The sequence below is a fragment of the Prionailurus bengalensis genome, chromosome C1 (genome assembly GCF_016509475.1).
Source record: "Prionailurus bengalensis isolate Pbe53 chromosome C1, Fcat_Pben_1.1_paternal_pri, whole genome shotgun sequence".
Taxonomy (NCBI): domain Eukaryota; kingdom Metazoa; phylum Chordata; class Mammalia; order Carnivora; family Felidae; genus Prionailurus; species Prionailurus bengalensis.
In genome coordinates, this window is record NC_057345.1 from 118,613,159 (window position 1) to 118,630,344 (window position 17,186).

At 43.8% G+C, this 17,186-nt stretch overlaps 1 protein-coding gene across 1 annotated transcript in view; it reads right to left on the reverse strand.

Annotated features, from left to right (window-relative positions):
- Nucleotides 1-17,186, reverse strand: part of RALB (RAS like proto-oncogene B) — a 44,354-nt gene that overhangs the window by 8,805 nt on the left and 18,363 nt on the right. Inside the window, exons 2-3 of the mRNA XM_043576563.1 lie at nt 10,355-10,520; nt 2,825-3,033 (exon numbers count right to left, since the gene is read on the reverse strand). Coding sequence (XP_043432498.1) covers nt 2,825-3,033; nt 10,355-10,468 — 323 coding nt within the window. The 5' untranslated portion in view covers nt 10,469-10,520. The remainder of the gene's footprint in view (nt 1-2,824; nt 3,034-10,354; nt 10,521-17,186) is intronic.

Below are 17,186 nucleotides of genomic sequence, written 5' to 3' on the forward strand. Positions count from 1 at the left end.
TGTTACAAGCAATGGAATGAGGTCAGTTAAGTTAGGCAGTAATCATGTTTTATTGTGTGTCATTTTTCTACTACAAAGTAAAAAAAAAAAAAGGAAAGGAAAGGAAAGAATCCAATATCTACGGAAAAGTACTTCAAAAACATCTCCTTAAAAAAAAAAATTAACTGTAACACCTTAAATTTTACCTCTCCTAAAGCTATCAGCTACCTAAATTACTAATCAATACCAAATATTAAAAAAATAAATATTTCATTTCCAGTATTTTGGTCCAGTGAAGACATTTCTACTTTCACATTCCAATATATTCCCAAAATAGACCACCTCAAAAGTGTATTTTGTGGGGATCTGTATTGATTTCTCTATGATATAGGGTAACGTTTCAGAATAATGAAAATTTAAAAGAATTTTTCCATTAGAGTCAATTTAAGTATCAGATATCAAATATTCTAAGAAAAACGAAAAAGAAGATAAGGAGATGCTTATAAATTGCCTCTAAGTAGCTTTGCTATAGCCTACATTTCAACAGGGGTCAAAGAACATGCTACATTTAGAAGTTACGTGATCAGCACAAATTATGACAAGAAAAACTGATAGCTCTCTGGCTCATTAGTCATGCAGAGGTTTGTAAAATGACCTCATTAATAAACATATTCATGCAAAAATAGAAGTACCGATTCTGGTCTCTTATAAAAAAAAACCTAGCTTTTGAGCTTGTTGAATATTGTCCAGGGCAAATTTCAAGGAAGATGGAGCATGTTAACATTTTGTTTTATGTTGGGACCTTTCCATAAATACAGAAATGCTATGTTTGAAATGTGTTAACAGGCATAAAGGAGTTTAACCACAAAGACTCAGATGCCCTACTTCCATTTTCCGTTTCTGATGCCGTGAGAAACCTGGACAGCCTCGTGACTGTTCTCTCAATGTCCGGAGCTCAAGTCAGAAGAGCTAACCTGCCCTCCCTTTTTCTTTTAGGTAGTCATCTGTCCTTTTTCTCCTAAGGACCTCTGTTCTCACATAATGACCGAAACCCACCTCCCAAGACGAGATGAGACTGCCCCAAATCCCTGAGAACACATGGCTCTGTGTGCGTGGTGCGGGGCGACAGGACGAGGTTGGCACTGTGTCTTCTCTGGACGTGATTCTCCCGCTGTCCTCCACGTCCTTTCTTGGCGAGTCATGGGGTAATGGGAAATCAAAAGGCTCGGACATTCAAGATAATATGGAAGTGTGTGCATCCGTCCTGTTTTATCAAGGATGCACTCACAATTATGAATACATCGACGGTACCCACATAGAGAAAACCCTAGGCATGTCGGGAAAGTCTGAAAACTCACAGGACTTCTCCTAAGAGTCCTGGTCATTTAACTGATTGCCACCATGCACGTACTATAGTACCAGGGAATTTAGATGTGCCACCTTTGAAGACTTGACACTATGAAGCCCAGCAAGTGACGACCACTGTGTTTACCTGGGTTCACCCCTTGAGGGCCCCCTGGCTCACTGATGCTTCCTTCCAAATCTTGTGGGGGGAAATTTAGTTTCCTCATTTTCACCTTTGGCTGACCCCTTAACTTCTGACCAGAACTTGCTAAAGAATGGAAAAAAAAATTATGGATTTTCTTCCCTTTTTAGTTCCCTGTTAGACTCTAGATTTGCTTCTTAAAATCAAAAGTCATCTGGACACATATGTTTATAAGGGGAGTAGATAAGAGAAACAAAACAAGCGTGTAGGGTAAAGAGAAAGACGCCATCCCCATCGGAATTCCTCTAAGAATTATGCCTAACAGCTCACAATTTCTTGGTAACAATGAACTTCAGGTATCTTTAACCACTGCACTTAAAATGAGTAACAGCGGTTCATATTCTACTCATGTGTAAGCACCATGTGCCCATGCTGTGAGAAGGCCTGGGGACACAGTGCGGTAGAGGATGGCCGTGGCTCCTGCCCTTACACGTGTACAGCCCAAAGCATCATTTCGTTTCATCTCATCAAGTAACAAGTACACTTTCAGACAGAGAAACAGAATCTCCAATGCCAAGTAAACCTGCTCAGGGTCCCCAAACTGCTAGGTGGCAGGGCAAGGATTCAAACCCAGGTCTGCCCGATCCTAAAGCTGGGCTCTTTTCACTCACCTATGTTAAAAGTCCTACAGGTGCCGCAAACGGTCACTCTAACTGACATCTTTCACTCGCCTGACAATGTTTCATCAACCTCAAAACAGATCAAAATGATGACTTTTCCAGCAAAATTATAAAAAGGATAAAGATAGTTGACCCATCGATCACTGTCTCTTAGGATTTATATGAAAACAAAATTAGAAGTTCTTGAGTGTATGGAATGGCTTCGTCCTCTTAAGATTCCCTTTTTTTTCTTTAATGTTTATTTATTTTGAGAGAGAGCACGCATGTGCACACATGAGTGGGGGAGGGGCAGAGAGAAAGGGAGAGAGAGAATCCCAAGCAGGCTCCACGCTGTCAATGCAGAGCCCGACGCTGGGCATCTCACAAACCACGAGATCATGACCTGAGCTGACATCAAGAGTCCGACGCTTAATCAACTGAGCCACCTCTGAAGATTCTTAAGGTAATTTATATTCAAAAATTATAAAAATGGGGAAGCCCAAAGAGATGATAACAAATGGGGGGCTCTCGTGTGCCAAGATTCAAAAAGCCCCAGAAAATCCGTCAGCGGAATTCTTCTTAATAACAAGCCCAACCCTCTGTTATTATCCTCAGCCCCAGATTCCTGCCAAGCTGACCACATGAGAAAGACAGGCAGAAAGCCTCCTGGAGGCTGGAGGCTCTTTCGTTTCACACATACCTGAATTCGGCAGTTGCTGTAAATGATTCATGTTCTGTGATCGAGAACACGAGGAGAAAACCTTCCCCACTGCGAAAGTAGTTGTCTCGAATGGCTGCATAGTCCTCTTGTCCAGCCGTGTCCAGAATATCTATCTGGACTTCTTCTCCATCAAGAACCACTTTCTTTCTGTAACTGTCAGCTTTGGTAGGTTCATAGTCTTCTACAAACTGCGGGAATGAACAACATTATCAGTAATTAACAACATACTAAGGGAAAGAAAATTTGCCAAAGAAATAAATTTCAATATATGGGCACCTGGCCTATAGTCAACTGAATATTTATTGAGTATTCATAATTATCACACTATGTTTAAGGCACTATAAAAAATAACTCCTTCTTTAACACTTCTTTATTGCTCTCGGTTCTACTGCTTTTTATTTTGTTTTTATTTTTGTTTTCATGGTTTTAATATAATGTATTGTCAAATTGGCTCACATACACTATGTACAGTGTGCTCTTGGTTTTGGGGGTAGACAAGAGCCAATATTTCCACTTTTTAAATGAGGAGACCAAGCATAGGGCAGAAAGAACACTTGGTGATATTATTCACAGTATAAAATTATAAACACTGGCAAGGGTGAGAAACAGAAGCTCTTCCACACAATCAACAGAAGTATAAAACTCATCTGAAAAGTGATTTGGGGGCGCCTGGGTGGCACAGTCGGTTAAGCGTCCGACTTCAGCCAGGTCACGATCTCACGGTCTGTGAGTTCGAGCCCCGCGTCAGGCTCTGGGCTGATGACTCAGAGCCTGGAGCCTGTTTCCGATTCTGTGTCTCCCTCTCTCTCTGCCCCTCCCCCGTTCATGCTCTGTCTCTCTCTGTCCCAAAAATAAATAAACGTTGAAAAGTGACTTGACAAGAGGGACTAAGGTGATTAAACAGTCAACATGATAAACTTCAAATGGGTCAAAAATTAAATACAAAAAATAAGCCCATCAAGTATCAGAAGAAAACATGGGTGAAATCCTTGTATTACCTTGAAGTAGGGAAGGCCTTTTTAACTATGACTCAAAATCCAGAAGCCATGTAAGAAAAAATTGATAAATTAGACTACATAAAAAACTTTTTAAACTTCTATATGGCACAACACACTAAAAAAAGACAAATGACAAACAGGGAAAAAGTATTTGAACCCATATCACAAAGAGCTATATTTAAACAAGTTCCTAGAAACAGGGAGAAAAGAACATCAATAATCCAACGGGGAAAAGTGGCAACAGACATAAACAACTGACAGAAAAATACAGACCTATGATGCTAATCATACAAAAAGATGTTCATCCTCACTAATATAGAGAATGGAAATTATTGACAACACAGAGATACCGTTTTTCACCTACCAGACCGGCAAAAAAACCCAACGTCGGACAACATACTCTGGGGCAAAGGCCCTCTTGCACATGGCTGGTGGGAGTAGAGAACAGCACAGCCTTTACGGGGATGAACACGGCAACATCTAACAGCAGTGGAGAAGCGCTCATCTCCCAGCCACCCTGCTTCTAGGAACCTAATCTACAGCAACACACAAGGTGATCACTGTGGCACTGTGTGTAACAGCAAACGATCAATAACCACCCAAACGCCCAACAACAGGCACCCATCAACGGAATACTACGCAGCTATAAAAAAGAGGTACCGTTAAAATAGAATTGGTGCGGGTGGCGTGGGTGGCTCAGTTGGTTAAGCAGCCAACTTCGGCTCAGGTCACCATCTCACGGTTCGAGCCCTGTGTCAGGCTCTGTGCTGACAGCTCGGAGCCTGGAGCTTGCTTCAGATTCTGTGTCTCCCTCTCTTTCTGCCCCTCCCCTGCTTGTGCTCTGTCTCTCTCACTTTCAAAAATAAGTAATAAAACATTTTTTAAAAATTAAAAAAAAAAAGAATTGGTGCTGGTTTAAGCAGATATCTAGATGCAAAAGAATGAAGTGGGACCCCTACTTCATATCACATACAAAAATTAACTGAAAATGGATCAAGATCAAATTGTAAAAACTGAAACTATAAACTCTAAGAAGTAAACAGGTGTAAATCTTTAGGACTTTGGATATGGCAATGCATTCTTAGATAGGACATCAAAAGCACAGGCAACAAAAGAAAAAGTAGATAAACTGAACTTCATCAAAATGTAAAACTTTCATGCTTCAAAGGACATCATCAAGAAAGTGAAAAGATAACCCATAAAATAAGAGAAAATATTTGTAAATCATATATCTAATAGGAGACTTATATTCAGAATACACAAAACACTCTTAAAGTTCAACAATAAAAAGACAAATAACCCAATTTAAAAATAGACAAAAGAGGGGCACCTGCGTGGCTCAGTCGGTTAAGAGGCCGACTTCAGCTCAAGTCATGATCTCGCCGTCTGTGGGTTCGAGCCCCACGTCAGGCTCTGTGCTGGCAGCTCGGAGCCTGGAGCCTGCTCTGGATTCTGTGTCTCCCTCTCTCTCTGTCCCTGCTTGCTCTCTGTCTCTCTCTTTCTCTCTCAAATAATAAACATTTTGAAAAAGTTAAAAAAAAAATAGATAAAAGACCTGAATGAACATTTCTCCAAAGAAGATACACAGGTGGCCAACAGGCACGTGAAACAAGGCGCAACATCGTCAGTCACTAGGGAACTGCCAGTCAGAACCACAGTGAGATATTGCTTCATACTCACTAGGATGTAAAATCAAAAAGAGACAATAACAAGCATTGGCAAGGATACAGAGAAATCGGAACCCTCACACATTGCTTGTGGGGTTATAAGATGGTACAGCTGCTATGGAAAAAAGTTTTGCACTTCTCAAAAAGTTATACGTAGAGTTACCATATGACCTGGCAAGTTTCATGCCTCCGTATATTTACGCAAGAGAATTTAAGACATAAGTCTACACGAAAATTTATGCACATGTGTTCACAGCAACATTATTCAAAATAGCTAAAAAGTAGAAACAATCCAAAAGCCCCTCATTTGATGAACGGATAAACAAAACACAGCATATCCAGACAATGGAATATTATTCCGTGAAAAAACCTGATGCAGGTTACAACATGGATGAGCTTTCAAGACATTGAAAGAAAGACTGATACGACGTGAAAGAAGCCTGATATAACGATCACGTAATGTGCGATTCCATTTATTTGAAATGTCCAGAACAGGTAAATCCATAAAAACAAAATGGTTGCCAAGAACCCGAAGTGGAAGCAGGGGAGGCAGAAATGAGGAAAGACTGCTGATATTAGGGTGTTTTCTTCTCTTTTGTGGAGGGAGAAAACTGTTCTAACATTATATAATAGTGATGGTTGCATGCCTGTGTGAATATGCTAAAAGAAATCATCGAATTGTACACTTCAAAAGGATGAATACCATGGTGTATGAATTATATCTTAAGAAACTAAATTTTTAAAAATTTAAAAATTGAATTGAGGGGCGCCTGGGTGGCTCAGTCGGTTAAGTGTCCAACTTTGGCTCAGGTAACAATCTCACAGTTCGTGGGTTCGAGCCCCACATCGGGCTCTCTGCTGTCAGCAGTGAGCCAGCTTCGGATCCTCTGTCTCCCTCTCTCTCTGCCCCTTCCCTGCTCATTCTCTCTCTCTTTCTCTCTCAAAAATAAATAAAACATTTAAAAAGAATTGAGATTATCAGTGTGAACTTAGTGGGCCCTTTGAAGAACACCCTTAAAAAAAGCCTTGTACTGATTTTAAGCCCCAAAATAAAAAAAACAAGATTTTTAGTATTAGGTTCTTACATTTGTACTAGCAGTTATCTTAAACTAGACAAAATGTGAAAATTGACCTGTTTCACAACAGTGTCCTATTAACTCCTTTCCAAAGAGACAAATCCATGCCCCCAAAACCCAAGCACCCAGTGCAAATGTCTAAATACCACCATGAAGCATCTCAAGTGCGTATTTCTGAGCTTTCAAGGTTAAAAAGGTCCACAGACTCGCTGGACACGGGATGTGTGAATGTCCTCATAGCGACTGCATACCTCTGTGTCAGTGAAAAGTGTACAGATTATTAGAACATGGACTACAATCTTGATTTTCCACTTTTCCATTAGAAACAGAAAGTCCTCGAGTCTTGGTATCTGTTAAGACGATCCACACTCCTGGCCTTGGGGGGCGGTGTGTGAGTCAGTTTCAGATGCCTAAGACACACAGATTCCCCAGGGATCTGTGTCTAAACTGCCTTAGCCAGCCGCCGACAGTCTGCCGTGGTTGCTGTCAAAGTCCCCGGTCACCAACCTCACATGGTCCGTAGCTTTAGAAGTCTTCAAGTATGTTAGGTCAAGGATAAAAAGATTAAGATCTCCCTCCAATTTTTCTCAAAGTCAGACCTTAGCCAAAAATAAAAACTTCTGGGACCACTGCCCCTTGCATAATCCAACCCTCATAGCAATTTCACCATATAAGCTCTTTTTTTTTTTTTTTTTTAACTTGAGGTAAAGCCCTGGACCAAGAATAAAGAATGCAGGATGTGGGTAGACTTTAGGTAACTGGCATCCCGGAGCACAGGACTGTTCCCTTTTCTGTGAAATCAGGCTTGACCAGGTGATCTCTCAGGCAGGAATCACCACACTTGGCCATACATCAGACTGCCGGGAGAGCTGCGCATAAAATGAGAGTCCCCATTTTCAACTCTAGAAATGTTGTTCAGAAGGTGATCGGCTAAGTTTGGGAATCGCTGCTAAGATCTCTAAGTTCTCTTCAAGCTCCAAGACTATGATTCTGGAACTCTCCTGTCCAATATAGTAGCCACTAGCCACATTTGCTGGAACTCTAGTCACATGTGCAGACAATACAGATACAGAACGTTTTCGTCGTGGCAGAAGGTCCTACTGGACAGCATTGCTTTAGAGATCAATTAAAGACTTCTCCAGACGTACATTAATCCATCTCTATTCTTTCCTTGCTCTCATTTTACCATTTCTTCAACAACTGCTGCTCTCCAGTCCTCAACTATGTTTGCCCATGAAAAAATAGACTAAGATCAAGCCTAGTTTTCCCTTGTTTCTCTGAAGGTACGAGGAAGAAGGGACAAAACTCTTCTGTGTGCATCTTCCCCACCCCCTGCCCCCACTTAACCATACGCACACATACAAACCTACATAATAAAAATGAAAATCCAGGTTCGACTCTCCTACTAGTTAGTCTCCCGCAGCGTCAGCAGCTGTGCTGTTGACAAGACTATTTGGGATGGATAATTCTTGGTTGTGAGGTCTCTCCTGTGCGCTGTAGGTGTTTAGCACCATCGCTGGCCCCTACCCACTAGGTGCTAGTAGTAACTGCCCTCCAGTTGTGACACTCAAAAGTATCTCCAGACATTGGGGCGCCTGGGTGGCTCAATTGGTTGAGCGGCCAACTTCGGCTCAGGTCACGATCTCACGGTCCGTGAGTTCGAGCCCCGCGTCGGGCTCTGTGCTGACAGCTCAGAGCCTGGAGCCTGTTTCAGATTCTGTGTCTCCCTCTCTCTGCCCCTCCCCCGCTCATGCTCTGTCTCTCTCTGTCTCTCTCTGTCTCTCTCTCTGTCTTTCAAAAATAAATAAATAAACATTTAAAAAATAAAAATAAAAAGACCAATACTGTGGCAAATATACCCTCAGGTGACCCTCAGTGAGTCATGCCCCTGGTATGATACTCTCCCTTTTAAATACAGAGGACTCTGTGATTGGCTTCTAACCAACAGAATGTGGGAAAGATCGTGAGATCACCCATGATTACGTTTCCTTATATAAGAATCTGTCTTAGCTAACCAGAGACGCTCCTACTGGCCTTGAAGAAGCAAGGTGCCACGGAATGAACCACCTATGGAAAGGGCCTGGTGGCAAGGACCTGTGGGCCTCCACCCTCCGTCTGCATGAAACCCAACTCTGCCAGCACCCAGAGCTTGGAAGAGGACCCGAGCGTCAGCCAGGCTCACGGCCCCAGCCAACTCTGACTGCAGCCTTGTGGGACCCCGGGCAGAGCAGCCAGCTAAGCCACGCCAGACTCCCAAGCCCTGGAAGCTGTAGATAACAAACATGTGTTGTTTCAGGCTGCTAAATTTCTAGTAATTTGTTACATGGCAATAGAAAACCAATACAAATACCACTTATATCACAAAATCCAGCAAAACAACATACTTTTTATTAATTAACTGCCTGGCATAACTCTAGAATACCTTCTTAACTGGTTTGTTTGTTCACTGCATCCTCTTTGATTATCTCGTCATACAGGCCAACGATTGTGTAATATTTCCTATAGAGGATGAAAAACAATTTAGTCTTATCCTCTAGCATAATTGGTCCAAGTTTCTCTTTTATTGAAAGTTTAGAAGGATTTTCTTCAGCTTCACAATGACGTGACACTACTAGTAATAGAAGGTTTAGGACTATTGTCACATTTAAGAAACCTCTCTTAAACTTCCCTGGAAGAGACTATAAGATCTGGAAGAACTTTCCCAACCAGTTTCTAGCTCCACGTCTCGACCCTTGTTTCTCGAGAACTCCACAGCCCACACACTTCCAGAACCAGGTGCCACAGGACCACACTCACACCATGATAACCTCCTGGCCCTGCACCTCACATCACAGTGCCAGGTGAGTCAGCAGAGTGGGTGGTGGGAATATTCCGGGAAGCCATCCCTACAGCAAAATGGCTAGTAATAACTTAACCACATGCCCAAGTGACTCCAAACCACATAAATAGATACCACTAATTCCCAGCTAAATATATCCTTAACCCAACTTCCCTCAGCTAGATCCCAAAAATGGCCATTGCCATTCCAACACCACCCAACAAAAGTTGGACAGAGGGCAAGTCTAGTGAAGATCAGATAATGATCTTCCCCGACTGTGGTGACAGGTATCTTCCTTTTGGAAATCCTGGAAAGCACACACCCATGAGAACGTGACGTGAGCGCCGGTCAGAACACTCGGCCCACGGTACCAACCGACGGCCCGGGACATTTGTTGCCACGGGAATCAAAACGCTGTTGTCACATTGGACTCAGCACCAGTTCCATTATCCACACATTAAGTGGCATAAATGTGGGGCAAGGATGGTGTGAGCTTTACTTTGCTGCATGGCAGAACTAGAGAGAACCTGATGCCTATCACTTGAGAAAAGATTGTCTTATGACAGCTTAGCTCTCCCTTTCACTACCTCCTGAAAGTGACTGTCACAAAGCTAAATCTGACCTGTTCTTTACAACGGTATAAGAGTATAAGAGGCCCCTCCTCTTCCCTTGCTCCTGTCAGAAAGCAAGCTCAAAGGATAACACCGGAAGTCACGCAAAGCAGGGACCCCTCACATCCCCGCCAGAGTTGAAATTACTTACCAAAAATCAGCAGCCCAGATCTCATGCTCGTTAGACCCCCTATAAAGCTACTCGGAAACCATGTTAACACAGATTTGCCCCACGATCCTCCGTGCACGTGGGGCACTGAACACATGAACACAGCTGGAGGAGGGACACTATGACAGCAGACTCGATGAAGAAAGGCGTCTGCGCCCGGCATGTCTTACCTCATCGTACATGAACTGAAGCGTCAGGGCCGACTTGCCAACCCCTCCACTGCCGACCATGATCACCTTGTGAAGGGCCAGGGAGCTCTGGCTCTTACTCTTGTTTGCGGCCATCCCGCTGGTTGTCTAAGGTCGCGACACACGACCAGAGGACCCGGTTGAAGAGCTGCCAAGGAACAAGACAAAGACTCAGAGGCAGTTTGATGTCTACCCAACTGAAAGAAAATGAAGTCCGTGTGCGCCAGGAAAGCCTAACCCAGACATTCCAACAGAGAAGCAAAGCTTCTAGGTGCCGGGCAGAGATGAAACGATCCCTCCAACAACCCCAGAGGTCATTTACCATAGCAGAGCCAGAGAGAGAGTAAGACAGAGAGGGAAAAAATGGCACCCAGTGAGTGCCTGGATCGCTGGGGAGCATGGGGAGGGCAACCGGACACTAAAAATCCTCAAAGGCGCTTCTCTGGAGTGGAGAGACCAGAGAGCTCTGAGTCCCGCCCTTCAGATCTCCCCCCAAGTCATCTGGTGCCACAGACAGCACTCGGGGACCTCAATTTCGCCCGCTTTATTCTCACCGCTCACTTCCCCTTGTGCCTCTGCCTCCCGATACACACACTCCCACAGCCCCCAACGCGGGCCACAGAGGTACTCTGGAAGGAGATCAGTAAATGCAGTTTTTTATAGTAAGTACCCCTTTGTGGCACACGATGGAGCTAAAAGAAAGAGAACGAAATTATTTCCTTCAAGTGTATTTAAAGTGGTGAACCAAAATGAGTTAAACTGGGGGCCCCTGGGTGGCTCAGCTGGTTGCATCCGGCTCTTGATTTCAGCTCAGGTCATGATCTCATGGTTCATGGGTTCGAGCCCTGCATCAGGCTCTGCGCTGACAGTGTGGAGCCCTGCTTGGGATTCTCTCTCCCTCTCTCTCTGCCCCTCCCCCACTCACACACACACACACACGCACTCATACTCTCTCTTTCAAAATAAATACACTTTAAAAAAAATGTTTTGGGGCGCCTGGGTGGCTCAGTCGGTTAAGCGGCCAACTTCGGCTCAGGTCACGATCTTGCAGTTTGTGAGTTCGAGCCCCACATCAGGCTCTGTGCTGACAGCTCAGAGCCTGCAGCCTGCTTCGGATTCTGTGTCTCCTCTCTCTCTCTCTCTCTCTCTGTCCCTCCCCTGCTCATGCTCTGTCTCTCTCTGTCTCTCAATAAATAAACGTTAAAAAAAATTTTTTTTAATAAAAAAAATAAATAAAAATAAACTTTTTTAATAAAATGAGTTAAGTTCCCCTATAATGACCATTGATCAAAATCAGTTTAACCTCCTCAGATGTGAGATAAAAAGAGGAGGGAATCCCAGGCACTGTGGGAAGATAAAGTATTCCAAATATGTAAATTTAATAGTAAATGGAATTTACTTTAACTCCAGTACCAATTTTTATTTTAACCAATTCGTATGAGAAAGCCTAGTTCACATATGCCACAGAGTAAGGAAAGGAGGCAGGCTGGGGCATCTCCTGGGCCTGAGCCGGGGTCTGCCATTTGTGAGCTGGGAGACTTAGAACTATTTGAGTTCTCCAAGCCGCAAAACCCAACCACCACCTGCCTTGCAGGATTCCCCTGAGGATGAGAGACCTAAGCACAGTGCCAGGCACCCCCTAGGAACTTAATAAAGGTTGGTTTCCTTTCCAGCAGACTTGAACATCCTAACAGTTAAAAAAAAATCTTTTTTAATGTTTTTATTTATTTTTGAATGAGAGAAAGACAGAGCATGAGTGGGGGAGGAGCAGAGAGAGAGGGGGAGACACAGAATCTGAAGCAGGTTCCAGGCTCTGAGCTGTCAGCCCACGCGGGGCTCGAACTCACGAACCGTGAGATCCCGACCTGAGCTGAAGTCGGACGCCCAACCGACTGAGCCACCCAGGTGCCCCATTAACATCCTAACATTTAAAAATTTTTTCCAGGGGCGCCTGGGTGGCTCAGTCGGTTAAGCGTCCGACTTCGGCTCGGGTCACGATCTCGCGGTCCGTGAGTTCGAGCCCCGCATCGGGCTCTGGGCTGATGGCTCAGAGCCTGGAGCCTGCTTCCGATTCTGTGTCTCCCTCTCTCTCTGCCCCTCCCCCATTCATGCTCTGTCTCTCTCTGTCTCAAAAATAAATAAACGTTAAAAAAAAAAAATTCCAATTCCAATATGGCAGGTTCCTATTTCCATTACTGCTGATGAAGGAACTTGACAACCTCCCCACTAGAACAATAAATTAATACACACAGTACACACATAAATCATCCATTGGTTGATTTATAAATAAAACATTGGTTTAAATCGGTGGCTTCCATCCTTGGCTGCACAACGGAATCCCCTGGGGAGCCTTGAAACCATTCTGATGCAGCACCTGGGGGCTCAGTCGGTTGAGTGTCCGACTTCGGCTCAGGTCATGATCTTGCAGTTTGTGGGTTCAAGCCCCGCGTCGGGCTCTGTGCTGACAGCTCGGAGCCTGGAGCCTGCTTCAGATTCTGCGTCTCCCTCTCTCTCTGTCCCTCCCCGTCTTTCTGTCCCTCCCCCACTTGTTTTCTGTCTTTCTTTCTCAAAAATAAATAAACATCAAAAAAATTAAAAAAAAGAAACCAAAACATCCTGATGCATGGGTCCCACCCCAGAGAGTCTGATGGAATTGGCCTGGCATGTAGCCTGGCATGGGGACTTCTAAAAGCTTCCCAGGTGATTATAGTGGACACCCAACGTTGAGAACTTCTCTTACATGTACAGCTAAGCTCAAAAGAAAGGAAGAAATCTCCAAGGTAGGGTGAAAAACATCAGGGCCCTGAGAGCTGCTGTTCCCACAGTCTTGAATAGCTGCTGTTCGCAGTAACTTAGGATTTAGCAAACACACAGGGCTGAGGGACCAGCTGCCCAGGCCAGGTGGGAGTCAGAACTGACACCTTTTCTCAACTGAGAACAGAGAAGCCAAGACGCTTAGAGGAACACACCTTCAGGTAAAGAATGTACTAGAAAAACATTTGTTGACCAACAGGGGACAATGACAAAGAAGCTTATCTGACTGAGCCCCAGCTGCATGGAAGTGTACCCAGAAAATCTGTGACCATGGCACTTCTCCAAAGCCAAGAAGTTAACATAAAAAGCAGTCCGAGTCTGGTCACAGTGCTGGAACACAAGGCAGAGTGACAAACAAAACGTCTCTGGGGACACAACATGCAGTAAGACAGATCAGGATACTCATAGCTAAAATCCACAGATAGGAGCCCACAGCTCCAACCTACGAAACACCTAAGAAAATCACCATACGTGGTAGTTCACATCCATAACAAGTAGGGCTTTTCAGACAGCTATTATAAAAAGTATAATTTGAGCATTTTTAACAAAGGCAAAATCAAAATGCTAGAAAAACAACATTATCAAAAGACCAGGAGTTGAACAAGAACCGCTTTGAACATCTAACATATTTTAAGTATTTAAAACAAAGAATAATAAAACCATAGGGAAGGAGGAAAAAAAAACTATTGATTTTTTCTCCACCTATTTTTGGGTCATTGGTTGGAGCCCTGCAGATCTGACAAAACACAGAGTAACAAGAGAAAAACAAATGGAAGCTTATTACTGTGTACATCTCACAAACACACACAATTCAGTGATGAGTAACTCAAGGGGGTGGTCAGAACTTCAGCTTACATCGCATCTTAACAAAATAATAATAAATTTCGGAGAGGTGACAAGACGAACAAAAGAAAACAAATAAAGAAACAAACAAAAAACAAGACTTTGCACTTCAGGGGCAACAAAGCATGGGAAGACAAACACTATCTAAGGGGAGTTGATAGACGAGATGAGGGCTAGTGAGTAAGGTGTGCTAAGCAGGTTCCTCTGGTGCCCTCTCGGGGCTGGTAGGAGCCTAGAGCTGTCTCAGGTGATTCAGAATAGCCCTGCCCTTCCTGGTAGGGGTGCGGCGGGGAGGCAGAGAATTTTATTTTGGTCTGTTTTCAACTGTCTTCAGCTCGAAATAATCCTATGTCAAAGTGGCATATTTGGGGGTGGCACACTCCAAACCCTTTCAATGCTCAGTAGAAAATTTAGGAAATATCTAAACCATCTTTCAAAGAGAAAAAAAAAAATCACTTATGATTCCACCACCCAGAGATATTTGCTTATTAGCAGTAGATTTCCTGCCAGTATTCTAATCTATATAATCCTATATTTAAAACCTATTTAAGATCATAGTCATGTAGTTTGGCATGTTACCGCTCACGTATTATCTCCATCTGTCTTCTTAGAGCAGACTGAACATAATGAAATCCTTCCTTGATGATTTAAGGACCCTCAAGGCTGCTGCGAGTAGGATCGCATGTCTGCTTGTGCTGCCCCCGTCCCCCCCGGACCGTTAGTTTATTGCCTACGCCAGGCCTTCTTTCCACCACTCCTTTTCTAATTATGTGCCTTTTAATAAGTGTTCTAAGCAATTAACTGGATAATTAAGCACATTTGACTTGTGACTAAAATAGAATAAATGGGGTAAGGCGTGGGCCTCCCCTAAAGGCTTCAGTTTAGCAAAGTGAAACCGCTTTTGGCCTAATTTCTGGTCCACCAGTGTTCCACAGAAAGCAAATCCTGGAGCATGAGGCTGGGACCTCCGGACCATCCATGTGTCTCACAATCGCTCCGAAGCAACCTTGCTTCTGTGAATTATTACAGTTGTAAGAAAATGGAGAAAGAGTTTTCCAGGTTGGAGTAGGCGAGGCTTTCAAACCCATGTAGACATCTATCTAATTCTGGGCTGCTATTTTCAAAACACAAAGTCAATCTCTCTAGAAGAAACCATAATAAATGAGCTGAAAACTACTCAATAGGTCCAAAGATATTTGCCAGAGTATCTGTGCTCAAAGCTCAAAAACTGAAATAACCATGGTGGATATTTCCAATCCACACGACTGCGTTAGTCAACTTCACCCGATGAAGGGAAAGACAGGATACAGGCAGAAGGGCCAACCAAGTGCCCAGCACCAAACTGATCCTGGAAACTGCAAACTCCTGACCTCGGGGCTCTTGACATTGGGAATAAATAATATTTGTTTAAGCCACTGTTAGTCTACTAATTGTTGTTGTTTTTGTTTTCACTTCTACCAAAAGTGTTCCAGAAACAGAGTCATTGACTCAAGAAACTCCAAGTCTAGTGGTTCAGACAGATCACAGCGCAGGTAAAACAAATTCCATGGCAGAAGTGAGATGCGAGGGGTGCTCTGGGAACACTGAGGAGAGACATCTAAATCACCCTGGAAAGTCGGGGAAATTCTCCCAAAGGGAGCAACACAAGACCTGGGATTTATTTTTTTTTTTTTAATTTTTTTTTCAACGTTTTTTATTTATTTTTGGGACAGAGAGAGACAGAGCATGAATGGGGGAGGGGCAGAGAGAGAGGGAGACACAGAATCTGAAGCAGGCTCCAGGCTCTGAGCCATCAGCCCAGAGCCCGACGCGGGGCTCGAACTCACGGACCGCGAGATCGTGACCTGGCTGAAGTCGGACGCTTAACCGACTGCGCCACCCAGGCGCCCCAAGACCTGGGATTTAAAGACACCAACTAGACAAAGAGAGGAAGAGAGATGCCAGGAAGAAAACAAATCAGCATGGCTTAGAAAGCATGTGTTGAAGATTTAATGTTCGTGATTGATACGCGCAGCCAATAAATGTGTTCTAAAAAATAATACAAGTATCCTTTTTCCCAACAGTTCGTTATGAAAAGTTTGTTATGAAAAGTCAAAGGAACTGCAGGGTGAGTCCACATACCCACCACCCAGATTCTCCAGTTTGCGTTTTGCCCCACGTGCTTTACCACAAACCCCGTCAACTGGCATCTCTCTCCCTACCCGTCAATCCGTCTTATTCCTTGCATTTCCATGTAAGCTATAGACATCAGGACACTTCACCCCTGACTTCAGTGTAGACACCCATTTTTTTTACAAAGCAATCATATCCACCCCCACCTCTCGCCCCACTGTTGCCTTCACTGATAATTTCAGAACTCTCTCCAAGCGGTTTGCAATCCTCCTAAATCACTTCAATGAACTCATGGGTTCATAGCCAATACATGAAGCTACAACATTGATCTTCCAAGAGGGGAATTTGGGTCCATAACACCACGTCCTGGCATGTCTCTCCCTTTGGGCCAGAAGTCTCTTACAGGGCACTTGAGAAACACACCAATGAACACCCTTCACTACGTCTCTACCTAGTAACAGAAAAGTTCTGCGGTTAGTAGATCCATTTTTGTGCAAAAAAAACTTTTAAGTGCTACTTTGTGCCAAGCTGCGGGCCTCTGCCCTTAGGAAACTTAATCTCTAAGGAAAGACACACAACTAAAGTATGTTAATATAATTTCCCACATGCGGTGATGAAGATGGTGCAAAGTATAATGGAAAGCACAATGAACTCTGGAAAAAAAGAATCAGGAAAAGGTTCAAAACTGAGTAAGAGTTCACTCAACAGATGGGGTGATTGAGGGGCGCTTTCCAAGCATAACTCAGAGCACAAGCAAAGGAACAAAGGCATCACACATCACAGTTAGTACCAGGTACCACATAATATTGAAGCATAAGGTATGGAGTGGGGAAGTGACAGGGTGAGGAGTCTCCAAAGACACCCATGTTCACCTACAAATGTACCTAAGATGCTATCTTAAGAAACATACCCTGGAGAAAATGGGAAACCATTGTGGGGTGTGGCCTCCAGCCCAAGTTAGCATGTAAGGCACTGAATCTGTAAGAATAAACACACATTCCCTGGAGCGCCTTGGGTGGCTCAGTCGGTTAAGCATCCGACTTCG